Source organism: Ursus americanus, chromosome 28, assembly GCF_024610735.1.
Source record: "Ursus americanus isolate L20-20 chromosome 28, mUrsAme1.1.p, whole genome shotgun sequence".
NCBI lineage: Eukaryota > Metazoa > Chordata > Mammalia > Carnivora > Ursidae > Ursus > Ursus americanus.
The window spans coordinates 10,173,940-10,189,046 of NC_142154.1; the positions used below are offsets into that span (position 1 = coordinate 10,173,940).

The 15,107-nt window shown below is 51.4% G+C and overlaps 1 protein-coding gene across 2 annotated transcripts in view; it reads left to right on the plus strand.

Moving 5' to 3' along the window:
• The first annotated feature begins 2,546 nt into the window (after positions 1 to 2,546).
• The window catches only part of SLCO3A1 (solute carrier organic anion transporter family member 3A1), a 297,991-nt gene continuing 285,430 nt past the window's right edge, over positions 2,547 to 15,107 (plus strand). The window contains exon 1 of one of the 2 annotated variants that reach the window (XM_045813068.2): positions 2,547 to 2,889. In XM_045813068.2, coding sequence (XP_045669024.1) covers positions 2,710 to 2,889 — 180 coding nt within the window. In that variant the 5' untranslated portion in view covers positions 2,547 to 2,709. The remainder of the gene's footprint in view (positions 2,890 to 15,107) is intronic. The other variant, XM_045813069.2, reaches the window with a different exon arrangement.

Below are 15,107 nucleotides of genomic sequence, written 5' to 3' on the forward strand. Positions count from 1 at the left end.
CCAGGAGCCCTGATGTACAGGTAAATAAAGGACGAGCAAGGAGGGAAGGAAATTGAACATGTCAAATTCTTCTTTCTGATGGTGTGAGGCTGACACCTGACTTCCTTCAGGCTGACCTTGATTACTCTGTAAGGCTTCAGGCACAGGATTATTTTCATGGCTGCTTACTGTTAATTATATGGAGAAGCTACAACCCTAATCTGGGATCCTCTCTCTGGCAGCAGAAGTGTTTGATGTCTCCAGAGACAGTTAGGTTTTTATCTAAAATCAATGACCCAACTTGAAAAAAGCCGCTGTCCTTCTTGGACTATACACAGGGCAATGTGGTATAGAGCAGAGAGAGCTGCGCTTGGGTTCAAGTCTTGTCTCTTTCGAGCTGTGTGACACTGGGCTAGTCACTATGTATCTCTGAGTCTCCATTTATAAAGTAGAAACCATATGAATTCTGCTGTCCCCAAGAGACAGGGAGTCATTAAGAACCTGGACTGGTTTCAGAGGCTGGCCCTGCCACTGACTGGATGTGTGACATTGGTAAGGTTACTTAAGCTTCCTGGGCCTCTGTTTCCTTATCTGTAAAATGGGCTAATAATAGTATCTCATTTAGAGGATGGTTGTGAGATGTAAATGGTAAATGCAGGTAAAGCGCCTAGAATGGGGCCTGACCAGAGTAAGCACAGGAGAAATCTTAGCTCTTGTTATTACAAAGCACATAAACAACACATAAGGACTCTAACGCACTCAGCGTGCTATTTCAACAGGTTCAGGAACAAGCAAACATCTCGGCTTTGCAGGGCGAAGTCACAGAGGCAGGAAGGGAACTACCTCATCAAGGGTCTTCAGCAAAAAGTCAGGAGGTGCTCCCCTGATGCCAGAGTGTTGGAGAGGGCCCGCTGGGGCCGGCCAGAGGTAGGACTCAGTAGATAAGTCAGCTGTGAATGAAGGGAGGGTGCAGGGAGTAGGGGAGGAGCTGCGGTAAGGTGAGGGACTCTTGGGGAATGGTGCAGCCCCTGGTGACCCGAATCCGGGAAAATGGGAAAAGACCTCTGTTGGGGGGAGCCAAGTCAGATAGCAGACAGCCAAGACAAGGAGAGGGGAAGCATCTGCAAGGGACACCAAGTCTAGGTGAGATCATGTCTGGAACCACAGGATGAAGCAGTTTATATTTAAATGGTATGGCAAGACAACACCCCCACACTACACCATCCATTCTCATTCAAGTTTTTTGGGAGGAAGTAAACATTATGGAAGTGTTAATTGCTATTCAGTTTCAAATTTAAGCCTGCGTTTGTACACAGGCGCCTAGGAGAATGGCACATTTTCCCTGACACATTATTGAGCAAAGGCTTTATAAATAATTGGTTGAGCCCCCCCCCCCCCCCCCGCGATGGCCCGGGCAGAAGTTGCTGAGTGCTTCCTGGTACTGGTCCACTCCTTCCCAGTCTGTTCTGAGCTTCCCAAAGCTGTCCGACGACTAGCAGATCCTACTGGTGGTGACTTGTGGCCCCAACTCCTGGTGATGATTATAAAGAGCGGCTGCGACGGGGCGCGGGCTTTCAGGCCAAGGCCAGGGAAGCGGCCCGGGCCACAAAATTAGGGGAGGGGTGGGGACCAAGGCAGGCCTGTGGCTAATCGCTTCCCCGCTAGCTTTAGCCTTGGCTGCATCAGTCCTGAGTACATGCACTAGGCAGATGGAGGGTTGGATAAGGCCCTCTGCTGGGGTCGCTGCGCCCGTGCAGCTACCTAGACGGTATGGCTGGGGGGCGGCTGATAGTCTGTGCGGTTCCCGACGGATTAATCGAACTTCCCCTTGGGGTGCTCCAGTTGCTTTCTTTCCTCGCGGTCGGGAGCCTTTTAGGCACGCCCAGGGGCCCGGGGGAGCAGGAGCAGGGGCCGGCGGGCTGCGGAAGCCTCAAGCAGCTCTGATCTCTGGCACCTTCCCAAGCCCCGGGGCGTAACATCTGTCCCCAGAAATAGCCGGGCGAAGAAGAGAGCGCGCCCACCCCTTCCCGGGTAGTCGGTCTTTTCTCTCTTCCTAGAAACCGGCCCTCCCCTCCTCGCGTCTAGCGCCCCGGATCCGGAGCACTCGGTCCCCGCCCAGCGAGGGCGCCCCCAGTTCCTCGCGCAGCACCGCCCAGCGCTGGCGGCGGGGCCCCGCGCCCCGCAGCGCCATCTAGGGGCCGGGCACCGCCTTCCTCCCTCCGGGGCACCCCCTCCCTCCCTCCGCGCGCGCCCGGAGCCGGTCCCCCTCGCGCCTCCCCGAGGGCGCACCGGCGGCGAGGGGCGGCCCGGCCTCGGGGCAGACGCAGGGAAGGCGAGGGCCGGCGCGGCCGGCGGGCCAGGGGAAGCGGGCGATGGCAGCGGCTGGCGTCCGCGGGCGGCGAGGTGGCGGCGGCGGCGGCGGCGGCGGCGGCGGCGGCGGCGGGCGGCGCGAGGAGCCCCTGTGATTGGCACAGCCCGAGCCGGAGGAGGAGGCGCGGGGAGGGCGGAGGAGGAGGAGGTGGAGGAAGGGGGCGAGCGCGCGCGGCGGCGGCGGCGGCGGCGGCGGTGAGGAGCTGTGCTTTCCACCTCTCCAGCCCCGGCAGGACGGGGGCGGCCGCCGCGGGCCCGGGGCGGGGACAGCACGCAGCCTTGCCGCGGACACCCCCGCCCGGCAGCGGCCCCGACACCCGGGGCGAGCGGGAAAGCGGCGGCGGCGGCGGCGGGGGAAGGATGCAGGGGAAGAAGCCGGGCGGCTCGTCGGGCGGCGGCCGGAGCGGCGAGCTGCAGGGGGACGAGGCTCAGAGGAACAAGAAGAAGAAAAAGAAGGTGTCCTGCTTCTCCAACATCAAGATCTTCCTGGTGTCCGAGTGCGCCCTGATGCTGGCGCAGGGCACGGTGGGCGCCTACCTGGTGAGTCCCCGTGCCAACTCCGCCGCGGGGCCCCCCTCCCCAGCGCGGCGCCCGGGCGGCCGGCAGGCACGAGGAGGGGGCAGCCCGGGCCCGGGGGCAGGCGGGCATGACCTCGGCCGGGCGCGGAGGTTGGCGAGTGGTGCAGAGGCGGCCGCCGGGGGAGCTGCCGGCCCGGGCTGCCGAGCGAGCGGGGAGCGGGCGGGACCGCGGATGCCGGTAGCTGCTCGCGCGGCCGGCGGGGGCCCGGGGTGCCCGGGGAGGAGAGGCTGCGGGCAGGTGGGCGTGAAACCGTTCCCCTCCCCGCCGGGAAAGCGCAGCCGGAGGGTGACTTCAGGAGCCCTCTTGGAGAGGCAGGCAGCGCGGTTTTCAGGTGACCTGCACATGGGAGAGGAAAAGCCAGTTAGCATCCTGCGTCCTCTACTCTCCCTTCCAGCCGCCTGGAGAACCAATCCATTATGCATCATTTTCTCTGGGCGCTTTTTCCATGCGCCAATTACCGGGGGATTTAACAGCTTAGAGTAAAATGCGCCCGAGTGTGGCCCTGACCCGAGCCAGGGCTGCAGGGGGAATATTCCCTCTCCCTATCCCAATAGCCATCTTTCGGCGTCTGGGATAAAGTTACAGTACCTGGAGAGCAGCTGCGAGTTTGTATAGTTCCTGCTCCCCGTGCTTAGACCTCGATCCCCTACCGTGGTCTCTCGCCCACAAGGGGGTCACAGCATTTTGCCTCACGGACATCTCTTTCATTTGCCTTCCGAAAGGGGATATTAGTGCTCAAACGGCCCAGGGGTGCGTAACATATCAGAGGAAACAGCTTGTAATGACTCAGCACTGTCAAATACCTACTTTGTCGCTTCGTCCTGCCCGGCGCAGGTGGTCCCAACTTGAGTTAGAGAGCGTGCACTTCCAGACCCAAGTACAGCCCTGCCTACACAGGAGAAGATTTTTTTTTCAGAGTGTGTAGCATTAAATCATTACTTGGTGATTGACCCGCACCTAGAATCAAATGCCAGAGACTTGGAGTGTTAGTGAACAAGTTTGACGGAGATGGAATTGGACAAGATTTTGGCTGTTGGATAACCGCATCCACGGGTGGAATGGTGCTCTTCCTGATGTACCAGTAATCTCTCCTTCCTGGCCTTGGGGTACCGATAATGAGGGCCAGACTGCTGGGACAGGGCACCATTCATAAATGGTCTCCAAAGACTCAGGGGGCTCGGTGTCGGAGGGAACTATGAGCAGGTTTGGTCTCTAGTGGGGGGTAAAGTCAGTTTTAGGGTTACGAAAGAGGGTTGTTCAAGCTCAGCTCTCTGTTGCTGGGGTGACAGACTAAGCGGGCTTCTGAAAATCAAATGCATTTCCTTTGCTTCTTGCGAGATCAAAGTGTTTGAAATCCCTGTCTCTGTGCATGCCTGACTTGTATGCTGCAGGTGAACCCTGCAGCCAAAAGCACATTTTCTTTTCTGTTTGGATTTCTGTTCTATCAAATGCACTTTTCTCTGTAGTTAAGGTACAGACAGTACCTGTGGCCCGTGGAGTTTTGAGGTAGGGATAACTGTGTCTTGGGGGGGGGGGGGGGGGGGGGAGTGTCTGTTTTTCAGACCTTTCATAGAGGGAATTTGTTAAGATCTTAAAATAGGTACATGTATTTATTACCAAGATGCAAATGCACATTAACAAAATATTGGTGGGTCTGTACTGGGAGCCTATGCAAAGTATGTACTACCTAACCTGGTCTGTGTTTGCGGAGGGAAGTAATATACCAACAGCTGCCTCAGTTTAACAGTGTGTTAGCCTGAGACCGGTTTTGTTGAGTAGAGCGCGTTATTCATGTGTGGCGAACAGCCACAGAACTTTTCACACCATGAATTCCAAAGGCACGGGCTTAGTCTTAGCTTGCCATGATCTAAGGGTCTTAGAAAGGGATGAGGCTGGGCTTCCACCCGATGAGTAGCCTAAGCTCCTTTAGAAAGTTAAGAAGCAGAGGGCTGATGGTGAGGCGGATACATAGAGGCCGGGCTGGCACCAGGAGATAGAAAGTTGACTTTAATCCCCGAATAGGCGAGGGGCAGGCAGAGGAGGAAGTCAGTCCCACCTGGTGGTGGTGGTGGTGGAGAGGGGGGCGGGCTGCTGTCCCTTTCTGGGCCGATAGAAAGCCTAGTTCAGAAGGTTAGGGTAACAGGAGTCAACAGGTGACTGGCAGAAAGGGGAGGTAGAGGCGCAGGAGAGGACGGGCCTAGGAAACTGAGTTCATTTTGATCGCTAGGAGTGGAGGCACGAGGTGCTCAGGGCTCTGCCTTGCCTGGCTGCCCTGGACTCTGTTGCCATCTGAACCTCCTGAAAATAGTTTGCTTGCCAGGCTTCACCGGATCCGTTTGCTGTGGGTTTTGCTCTTCTGGGCCACTGGGGAGTTTTCTGTTCATCTGTTATTTTAGAGGTGAAATAAAAAGTTTGTGATTCCTTCAGCTGTGTGAGACTTCTTGATGGGTAATTTGGGAATGAAGCATCGTGGGATGTTTGCAGGAGAAGCAAATTTCTCCCTGTGAATCCGTCGTGGCTTTCGTAAGAGCCCTGAGAGCCTGCTTTTGTAGGGGATCTCACACAGGGTCGGCGTACAAGGTGTGTGTTATATATGGTCTTTGCCTTGGCCATCAGCCCGTCCCTCTGATGAAGCGTTTTCAGATACCTGAGGAAGGGCACACCTCAGGACACTGCCAACAATGCTTGCTTTGATGGCGGGGGGTGGGGGGGTGTGATCGAAAGTTCTACGCTAGTGACGTTATTTCCTATTTGATCCAGTAGTCCATCTTCTTATTGTGTCCTCCCAGATGCCTTTCCCCATCCCCACATTTGGAGGCTTCATTTCATTTCTCTGTTTATTTCTGAAAAGACAGATTGCCCGGTGTCTTCAATGACCCCGGTGTAGCCTTCCCAACTGCAGAAATGGAGCAGGAAGTTGCCTGTGATTTGAGAAGCGACTTTGAAAAGCAGGACTCTGTGTGTGTGTGTGTCTTCCCTCAAGAACCTGCCTAGGGAGGAAACTCAAGGGAGACAAACACTAATTGCTAAGCTGGGCAGGGGACCAGCAACTTTTTGCCTGGGTGTGGGGGGGGGGGGTCTCCCAGGGGGAATGCAGAAGGCTGTTGACCCCCGACACCCAGCCTCAGTGATCGTAGAGATAAGGTAATCCCGCAACCCCAGGCCAGCTGTGGATTCTGCAATCTGTTACACTTGCAAGCGTTTGAACTGGAAATCGTGCTGTGGATCAGCCAACCGTCACAGGGATGTTCTCTCCTCCTCAACGGACACCGCCTGAATGGCCACGAAATATTTTTTTGTAGCAGAAGAAGAGAGACCCGTCCAGTTTGATCGGCGTGGCGTGCTGGGCCAAGAGTGCGCTTTTCCTTCCCTGGGGTCTTTGCTTCGGGTAGCTTCTAGTCTGAACTGACTTACTTGCAAGGATGTGACATCTGCTTAAGTCTTGGGCCCTTTGGAGAAGGCGTGCGCACGTGGGCACCACACGGAGAGAAAGTCCGTGTGTGTGCGCTTCGCGGGGATGTGTGGAGACCCACCGAGATGTTTCCAGCCGTTCATGGAGGGTAGCCCTGCATATAGAGAGGGGTTCGCGTACGTTCTCAAATGGCTGAGGACGGGAATAGATAAGGCTGATACAGGAAATGAAAGGCTCTGACACCTCGGACAGTTGGGATTGAGGCTTCCATACAAAGGCATTTGAGTTTCTGCAGGATGAAAACTTGAGGCTGCAGGAGGAGTCTGTCCAGGGTGGGGTATACAGGCGGGGCCTCTGACCCGGGGGTGGGCATTTGCCTACTGAGAATTTTGCACACACTGAGTCTGAGCTTGTGGTGACGAGATAATGAGCCGGATGAGTGAGTGCCTGTCCCAGAGCTCCAGCTCGCTGATCGATAGCCCCTTTTTAAAAATTTTAGGCCCGAGAGCATTGCATAGCTTGAGTTACTGGTAAAGTGAAACTGCTGGATTTGTTATTCTTTAGTCTTCTTCTTCCTTTTTTTAAATCCCTAAAGGAGCATAATTTTGAGGATGGGTATTTGCATCTCTTCCCCAGAAGCAGACAGCTGAGAGACATTTTTAAAGTCCTTGTCAAATTAGTATGATGACTAAGGCGACTGTATTTTACTTAATCAAATTATTTTACACACTTACGGTTGCTCAAAGTGACAAATTCCTTGCCATTTGCATAATTACTGGATAGCCCCAGGTAGTAAGACATACAATTACCCTGATTTTTTTTTTTTCTTGCTGTTTGGTTGCAGATGTTTAGCTAATAATTATTTAGGGGAAAAAATGAGTTCTGAAAATTCCTTTCAACCAGCTTTGTGTATACAGCGTAGTTTCTGGAGGGGTTTTCTCTTGTGTGTTTCACAATCCAAGGAAGTGAATCAGTTGTGAAGTGAGCCCAATCTCTTTCCCCGAATTTTGTAACCCTCCCGCATTTCCATTTTCGATGCCTTACAAAGGGGATGACCCGGGGGCCTCTCCGGAGAGAGGCGCTGCCTTGCTAATCAGATGCCCAGCATTTAAACTCCTGTCTTTGCCTGCTGCTGGAATCGTGTAGCCTTGTATTAAACTGGATACGTTTCCACGGGCGCAAAGGCAGTTGGAGCAAGAGGGTCTCAGAATTTCTCTCGCTCATCTTAAAGCAAGCTCCCGAGTCCTGCCTTGTCCAGGGAGGGGCTCACTTAGAGTAAGTATTAGGTGGCGAAGAAACCACGAGGGTACAGCCACATTGGATGAAGATGAAGGCCTTGAATACAGAAAACACTCATCTGTGAATGTTATTGGTTAATTGCGGACACTGGTGTTCCTTTCAAGGTCGGTGCCAGCCCTCCCGCAGAGGCTGGGGAGTTTAGCAGGGAGTCCTGCTAAACCGACCATGTTCCTTGGGTTAAGCAGGGCCCCTTGAGGTGCCAGGCAAGGAGGGTGGGGCCTGCCAGGTGACTGGGCCAGCAGGTGTGCAGAAGGTGCTCCCTCCCCCTTGCCGGGGGTGGGAGGGAGGAGAATAAAACACTACCAACAGCACATCTGCTTCCACCTTGGCAAATACATTTAACTTGCACAGATTTAACTGCAACACATCATTTAATAAATAAGCACATTCCTCCGAAATAGAGTCAAAGTACTTATCATCTACTCACTTATGTTTTGAATGCGTACTCTGTTACTGATGTATATTCGTGTGTGCGTTATGTGTTTATGGACATACGTGTTCTTGGACAGGGTTACATACACCAAATATTGTATGCTGTCCTTTTGGGAATATGTTAAGGGACATTTCAGTGGTAATTTTGATTTTATGGCTTAAACACAGATTTAGAGCTCCCCTGAAGACAAGTCGCCTATGTTCTGTTCCCCCCTCAGAAATGTTTTTGGCAATCCGTGGGCCAGAAAGATAGCATCCTTGTTCTTGTAACTTAGTTTTCCTTTCTGTTTCTATATGTGCATCTACAAAATGGGTAAAAAAAAAAAAAAAAAAAAAAAGTGGAATCACTGGCTTTGGTTCACAGGAGAAGTGAATTGGTATGGTTTGAGAAACATGTATTTTATGTAACCTAAGTGTTTATGTGTTCATGTAACAGGCAGTGTTGCTGAATGGTTAAAACTCCAAATTAAATGGTGAAGGCTCCAGATGGAAACTGACAAGCACCTGTGGCAGCCGTGGCTCAAGGGATGAGCTTCAGAAGACCTGGGATTCACTCCTTTGTTCTCCCATTCTCAGCTGTGTGTTCTTAGGCTGATGACTCAACCTCTCTGTGCGTTGGTTTTTCATTTTAAAACTGGGATCGTAATAGTAGCTAGCCTCATAATGATGCCGTGAGGATTCACGGAGTTGGTACTCGTGAAGCACTTCGAATGCTAACTGCCACACAGTGCTTGATACATATTAGCTATTAGTAATGACATCGTTATATGTATTTACTGCAGACATTCAGTTTGTAGCCCCAACAAATGAGCAATAAAATTATTTCAATCAAGCGTCGATTTGGGCGTAGTGAATTGAACACTCAGGTGGTTTCCTATTCTGCATGAACGTTGTGTCTGGGAGGTAAAAGGTTTTTAGTAGGAAGAAATAAGTACCGGTTGCTAATTCTGTTTATTCCCTTATTATAAATGTAGCAATCCATTTTATCTGAAGGACACTATTACAATTACCAGGCATGTGGGAGAGGAGCCCACTGTAGTAATGGTTACATTGAGCATTTATAGTCAGTGGGTACTTGAGGGTGGGTGCTCCGAAGGTGGGACAGGCGCCCTGATGCCTTGCTTTGGGGGGCCCTGTTGTCTGTCACTCTGGTCTGTGGCCTCAGGATGGGGAATCCTCAACAGTCTTCTACATTGCATACAGCTGAGGAGCAGTGAAAAGAGTTCTGGACTTGGAGTCAGAAGACTTGCCTTTGAATGTGGACCTTCTACTTCCCAGCTCCTGGTAACTTGACTTAACCTGAACCCCAGTATCCAGGGCCCGTCTTACAGATGGTTGGGAGATTGGAATCCATGGATGCGTGATAGTGTTTCTCATAGGGCAGAGGGTTCGGTACTTGCTTGAACACTAATGACATAACCTGTACTCGTTGACCTTGGAGCAACAGAAGTCCTTCCCAGGGGCCTGAGGGTTTGGCAATTGGAGATCTGGGCCCTTGTAGCTTGCTCTGAGTCTCCGGATGAATGTGGCCACTTCAAGGCAGCCTGGGGTGGCAGGAGGGAGGTCAAGGGACATCTGTTATGGACGTCCGCTGCCCTCTGGGCAGCCTTGTTTAAGATGAGCAGCCTTAGGGCTCGGTCCTGGTTGCCAGGGGGGCTCAGGGCTCGTGCCCTACGCCTGCCTCCTCCTAACCCTCCTGTAGTGTGAAGCAGAGCTCAGCAGGCACAGTCGTGGGCATTTTCCTCCTGTTGATTCTTTTTGGTTTTTCAGAAGCCGAGCCAATGAGTGTCGTTTCTCATCCCCTGGATTCATTCTGCCTTAGCTCGTGATGATTGTTGGGGGGGGGGACAGCTTTGCACAGTGCCACTCACCTTCCCTGCCCAGGTCTGGTCCCCTCTGTCCTTGGGAAGGATAAGAAACGAACCAGGCTCTTCTCAGTGAATCAGCTTGCAGTGGCTGTTTTAGGTGAGTTTGTAGGTTCATGTTCAAGTGCCACGGGCTTCACAAGAGAGCACACGCTCTCTCAGGACCACTGCATCCCCCAAACCGGTGGCTTGGTGTCGACGTCACCGAGGAAGAAGCCCTATCTGCTTCCTAGGGCCCTGGGCCTTCTGCAGCCGCAGCTGGCGAGTGAGCGAGCTGGGGGGGCCTTCATCGTGGGCATCCCAGGGACCGTATACAGAGCGGGAATGTTCCACTGGGTGCAGGCAGCGTCTCTGCAGTCGGCTATTTCCAGCTTCTTTATTTCTGTTCTTCTTTGTGGCTTTGAGCGAGGCTTTCTGAAAAGGGAAGCCCTTCCTAACGGAGGGTTTAGTAGCTCAGTTTTTTTTTTTAATGGAAATGATGGTCACCAAGCCAGCTGTTCCCTGAAATAACCAGACGTTCCCCTTCAAATGGGGAATAGCTACTTTGCTAAGACATAATAACTGGTTACTAAAAGTTTGGGGGGCACTTAGTACAAGTCTCGTTTATGACTCCTGGTTAACACTTACTGGAAACATTTAAAAGCCAAAGGCAACCTAAGTTGCTACAAGCCATGGTTTTTGAAAGGGCTGGTGGAGGGGTGGGGCGGGTGGTGTGGAACCCACTGTTCCCTTTTGCCTTCATGATTTCCTTCATAAATAACCTGGCGATACCTCTCCAGTGCCCTGTTCTCCTGGGAGGTCATATCCCCTGTGGCATTTCAAGATACCTGGTAACAGAATGGAAGAGTACCGAGTGTAACAGGGATGTCTTCTTTCCTTAGCATCGGGTTTTGTTAAAATCTTTGCCATGGGCACTCTGTGAATCCCGGAGACAAGCAGGCAGTGGTGTGACTGCTGTGGTCCCTATGGTGTGGCAGCCCATGTGAGTTACTTTGCAGTAGAATGAGTCCATTCTTCGTGCATCTGTCTGTCCGTCCGTCTGCACTCCCTATATGAGTTCTGTACGACACGGTGGCAGATTCTAATTTGTCTGGCAGGTTCCCCTTTGGGGCGGGTCTCCGGATAATGAACCTGGCTGTCCAGGTGACCCTGGACACTTTTTGTTGGTAGGTCTAAAGCCCTTGTGGCTCTCACTTCATAGCTACCTGAGTTCCCGATTATGCAGAGTTAGCAGAAATAGGAAGGAGCTGAGAACAGGCTTTCAACAAATAGTCCTGGGGAATATAATAGACTATTAGGCAAACTCCTCCCTCAGTCCCTGCCCACACAACTACAGGAACTTAAGCAAGAAAGAAATAATTATTTTTACCTCCATTTCTGCATTGGCAAGGTTGGTGTAGGGAGAACAGTGTCACAGTGGTGCTTTTCAATTAAAGACTATTGTAAAATGTTCTTGGGAATGGCTATTGTCTTTCCCTCCTCCCCTCTTTGGAAAAGGCTTATGTAAAGCAGGCACGCTCCTCCTCTAATTGTTGGATTGGCTCCCCCATCCTGACATTACCGCTTTCCCATCTTCGGCTGATTAGAATGAGAAATTACCACCTTGAATATAAGCAAGTCGAAATTGGAAAGCTGTCCTCTGACTGATTACATAAGCCTTCAACTACTGTACCTGAAATCTCGTGTTTACCTTGCTGAGAATTCTCTTCATGAAGATACACATTCCTCAGCAGCACGGACCCATATATTTTTATTATGTAAGCTTCAATTATTGTGATGCAACCTGTAAGATAAAGAATGGTGTTGATTAGCTCATATCTCCGTTGGCTTTTTGGGTCAGAGACTGATTGGAAGTAGACCCACAGAGCCCCCTAGAACTCTCCCCCCTGGAACTTGACCCCCGGATGTTTCAACATCGCCTCCTTCTCTCCGGGGGTGTGCAGGTGCACCTGGGGTCTGTGGTCACGGCCACTCTCAAGGTTGCAGAGGGCAGGTGTCCGTGAAGGCTTGAGAGAGCGTTCCAGCAATTCAGCAGTGTGTCCAGTACAACCGCAGTCGATCGCGATGGGCTTTGTGGTTTGGGCGTTTTGTTCTGCACAGTGCCGCTGGGATGGCCTTTGGAGTGGACTTTGTCTTGTTTTGCATAACGTGCTCGTGTCTCCTCGTGGCTCATCGCACTCTGCTCTTCTCAAAGCCACGCACGGGTGAGGCGCACAGCCCGGCACACTACATAGTCCATTCCAGATTTTCAGCCTCCTGAACTGTAGATAGCACCTTATTTTGTGGCCGGGGTGGGCATTGGGAGAAAAGATGGAAAGGAAACTAGACCCGTTGAGACAGATCTAAGAGAGCAGCAGATAGGCCTCCACTGTCATTATGCAAAATATCGAGGGCCGGAGTCACAATTTATGGTGTGATTTATTACTGGGCACGTTGCGTTGCCTCCCCAGTGTGGTAAATACCATGTCGGCTGGGAGGCTTACCATGCCAACAGCAGTTTTTCTGCCAGCTGAAGGGAGGATATCTTTTGGAGACAAAAACCCATAAAATAGCACCTTCGCTTTACCTTGGCCAATCCTCGGAGGTGCATGTAAATCGAAAAGTCCGCAAGCAGTTTTGCAGCTCCGCCGCTGGCAGTTGATGGGAGCGGGTGGGGAGGTCCTCCTTGCTGCACACGGGCCCAGAGTGGGGTGTGGATCCAGCAGGACTCGGGCTAAAAGCAAGTCCAGCCCCGTGAACCTTCTGAGATGCACAGGTGGAACGGATCGTCCAATCGGCATATTGTCCCCGTGTCCCAACATTGGCCGTGGCTTGTGTTCTTAGGTCTCTTTAAAAATCACATCGCCCAAACTCTGCCCTTGCTGCTTTCATCTTAGGCAAAATCAGGGCACAGGAGTAAGTAATTTCCCCGAATGTGCAGTCCCACCTTCCAGGGCTAGCCAGCAGGGGTGAGCAGGTGAGCAGTCCAGAAGAGTTTTATTTTTGAAGATAATGATTATAAACACATGTAAATAAAAGTAATGTTTTGGTGAATGTGGGGGAAAAATCATTTATTTCTGTCTTTTAAAAAATTCTCTCTCTCTCTCTTTTTTTTTTTTTTATACATGCTTCTGTTTCCTAAAAGGCATCATACCTATTCTTAATTGGGTGAGCAGATAAAAATACATACGTTTGTATTTCTCTGTCTTCTGACACTTCGGATTTCCCCGGGGAGCACTTCTGTCACTTTAGTACCAAAGCAGCAATTAAAAACATGGCGAGGGGGGCGCCTGGGTAGCGCAGTCGTTAAAGCGTCTGCCTTCGGCTCAGGGCGTGATCTCGGCGTACCGGGATCGAGTCCCACATCGGGCTCCTCTGCTATGAGCCTGCTTCTTCCTCTCCCTCTCCCCCTGCTGTGTTCCCTCTCTCGCTGGCTGTCTCTCTGTCACATAAATAAATAAAATCTTTAAAAAAAAAAAAAAAAAAACATGGCGAGGGCTCCTGGCACCCAAGGCTGTCAGGGAGACTATTCGATGTGACAAGGGACACATTTTCGATCCCCAAAAAGGAAGCCGAGTGTTCTTGTGTTCAGGTCTGTTGCCTCTGTGACTGTTTTTCTCTTTGTGCCGGGGGAGCTGAACTCTGGTGGTCACAGTGGTCAGCTTAGCTCTGTCGCCTCCTGGTTGTTCGTTAATTTTCTTCTTGCCTCCCTCTGCTGGCCCCGACTCCACCAGGCCATGCTTCACCAACCCTAGCAGGATGTCACAGATCTGCAAGACCTCTGTGAGGGCGTACTTCCCGAAGTCAAAACCCCGGTCACTCCCAAATAGAACTCTTGTGCCAAGCTTATGCCATGAGCACTGTCTATACCCTTCTACCAGCTCCTTCCTTTGTTGGCTTCCCTCCATCCTCATTCGGGGGGGGGTCATAGAGCTGAGCTCTACACCGCCCCAGGCCAGAAAGATCCAGTCCCACCTGTGACCACCGGCTGTATGTTAATTCTTGCCTTCCTGGACCCTACTGTATTTTTGGGGGGAGTGGGGTCTTCACATTCTATTTAAACATTTTCCTTCTCTGGAATTCAGAAGGCCGTAGGGCCATTGTCAAACATTTTCTCTGTCTCAGATGTTAGACCAAAATTGGGTTATATTTTCTCACTAGATATAGAAGGTGTGACGCGAGGTTCAGAGACAGTGACTTGGACTATTCATCCTTTGACTGGAGGTGGCCTTGGCCCCAGGGGTGCGAAGATGGATGATATGATGTGTTTCCAAAGGAAGAAATGGGGTGTGTTGGCTCCCCGGGGCTCTGCTGAGACGGATGACCACAGACTGGGTAGCTTAGAACAACAGATTTATCTTCTGGCTGTCCTGGAGGCCAGGAATCTGAAATCAGGGTGTCGGCAGAGCCACGCTTCTTCTGAGACTCTGGGTAGAATCCTTTCTTGCTTCTTTATAGCTTCTGGTGGTGGCCGTTGATCTTTGACATTCCTTAGGTAGCCTCTGCACCGCTCCCATATGGGACTCTGAGGTCACATGGAATTTTCCTTCTGTGTCCTCTCTCCTCCTCTTAGAAGAACACCATTCATGTTGGGTTAGGGCCTACCCTAATGACCTCATCTATCTTACCTACATCGGCTAAGACCTTGTTGCAAATAGGGTCACAGTCACAGATACCAGGAATTAGGATTTCAACACAGTCCTTTTCGGGGGGACACAATTCAACCCATAATATCAGGGGAGAAAAAGAGCAAGGGATCCTAAAACAGTCTCATGGTATGAAGAGGGGGAAAAAAAAAAAGAAAAGAAAGGATAAGAGCCTTTGTCCTCTTTAGGGTTTTGGGTTGGGTAGGAAGATTATGGGATGTTGTTGGTCGGCGTGTCATTCTTTGCAAAAATGCTGCCCTGGGACAGTCCTTGTTTCCTTTCTAAATAAGTAAGGGGATAACTGTGTTTCCATCTGTGACATGGTTCTTAGGCTGTGGGAGTGAGCCTGATTGCATTAATGAATAGCTTTGAACAAACCCTTTTCTGATTCTGGGCATAGCTGAGTGTAGGGATTGGCCTGGCTGAGTACGGCATCAGATTAAGGGAAATGCATGTAAAAAAAAAACAAAAACCCTAGAAATACACGTGGGTGAGCATTATGTGTGTATATATATATATAGAGAGAGAGAGAGTGTATGTAGCATA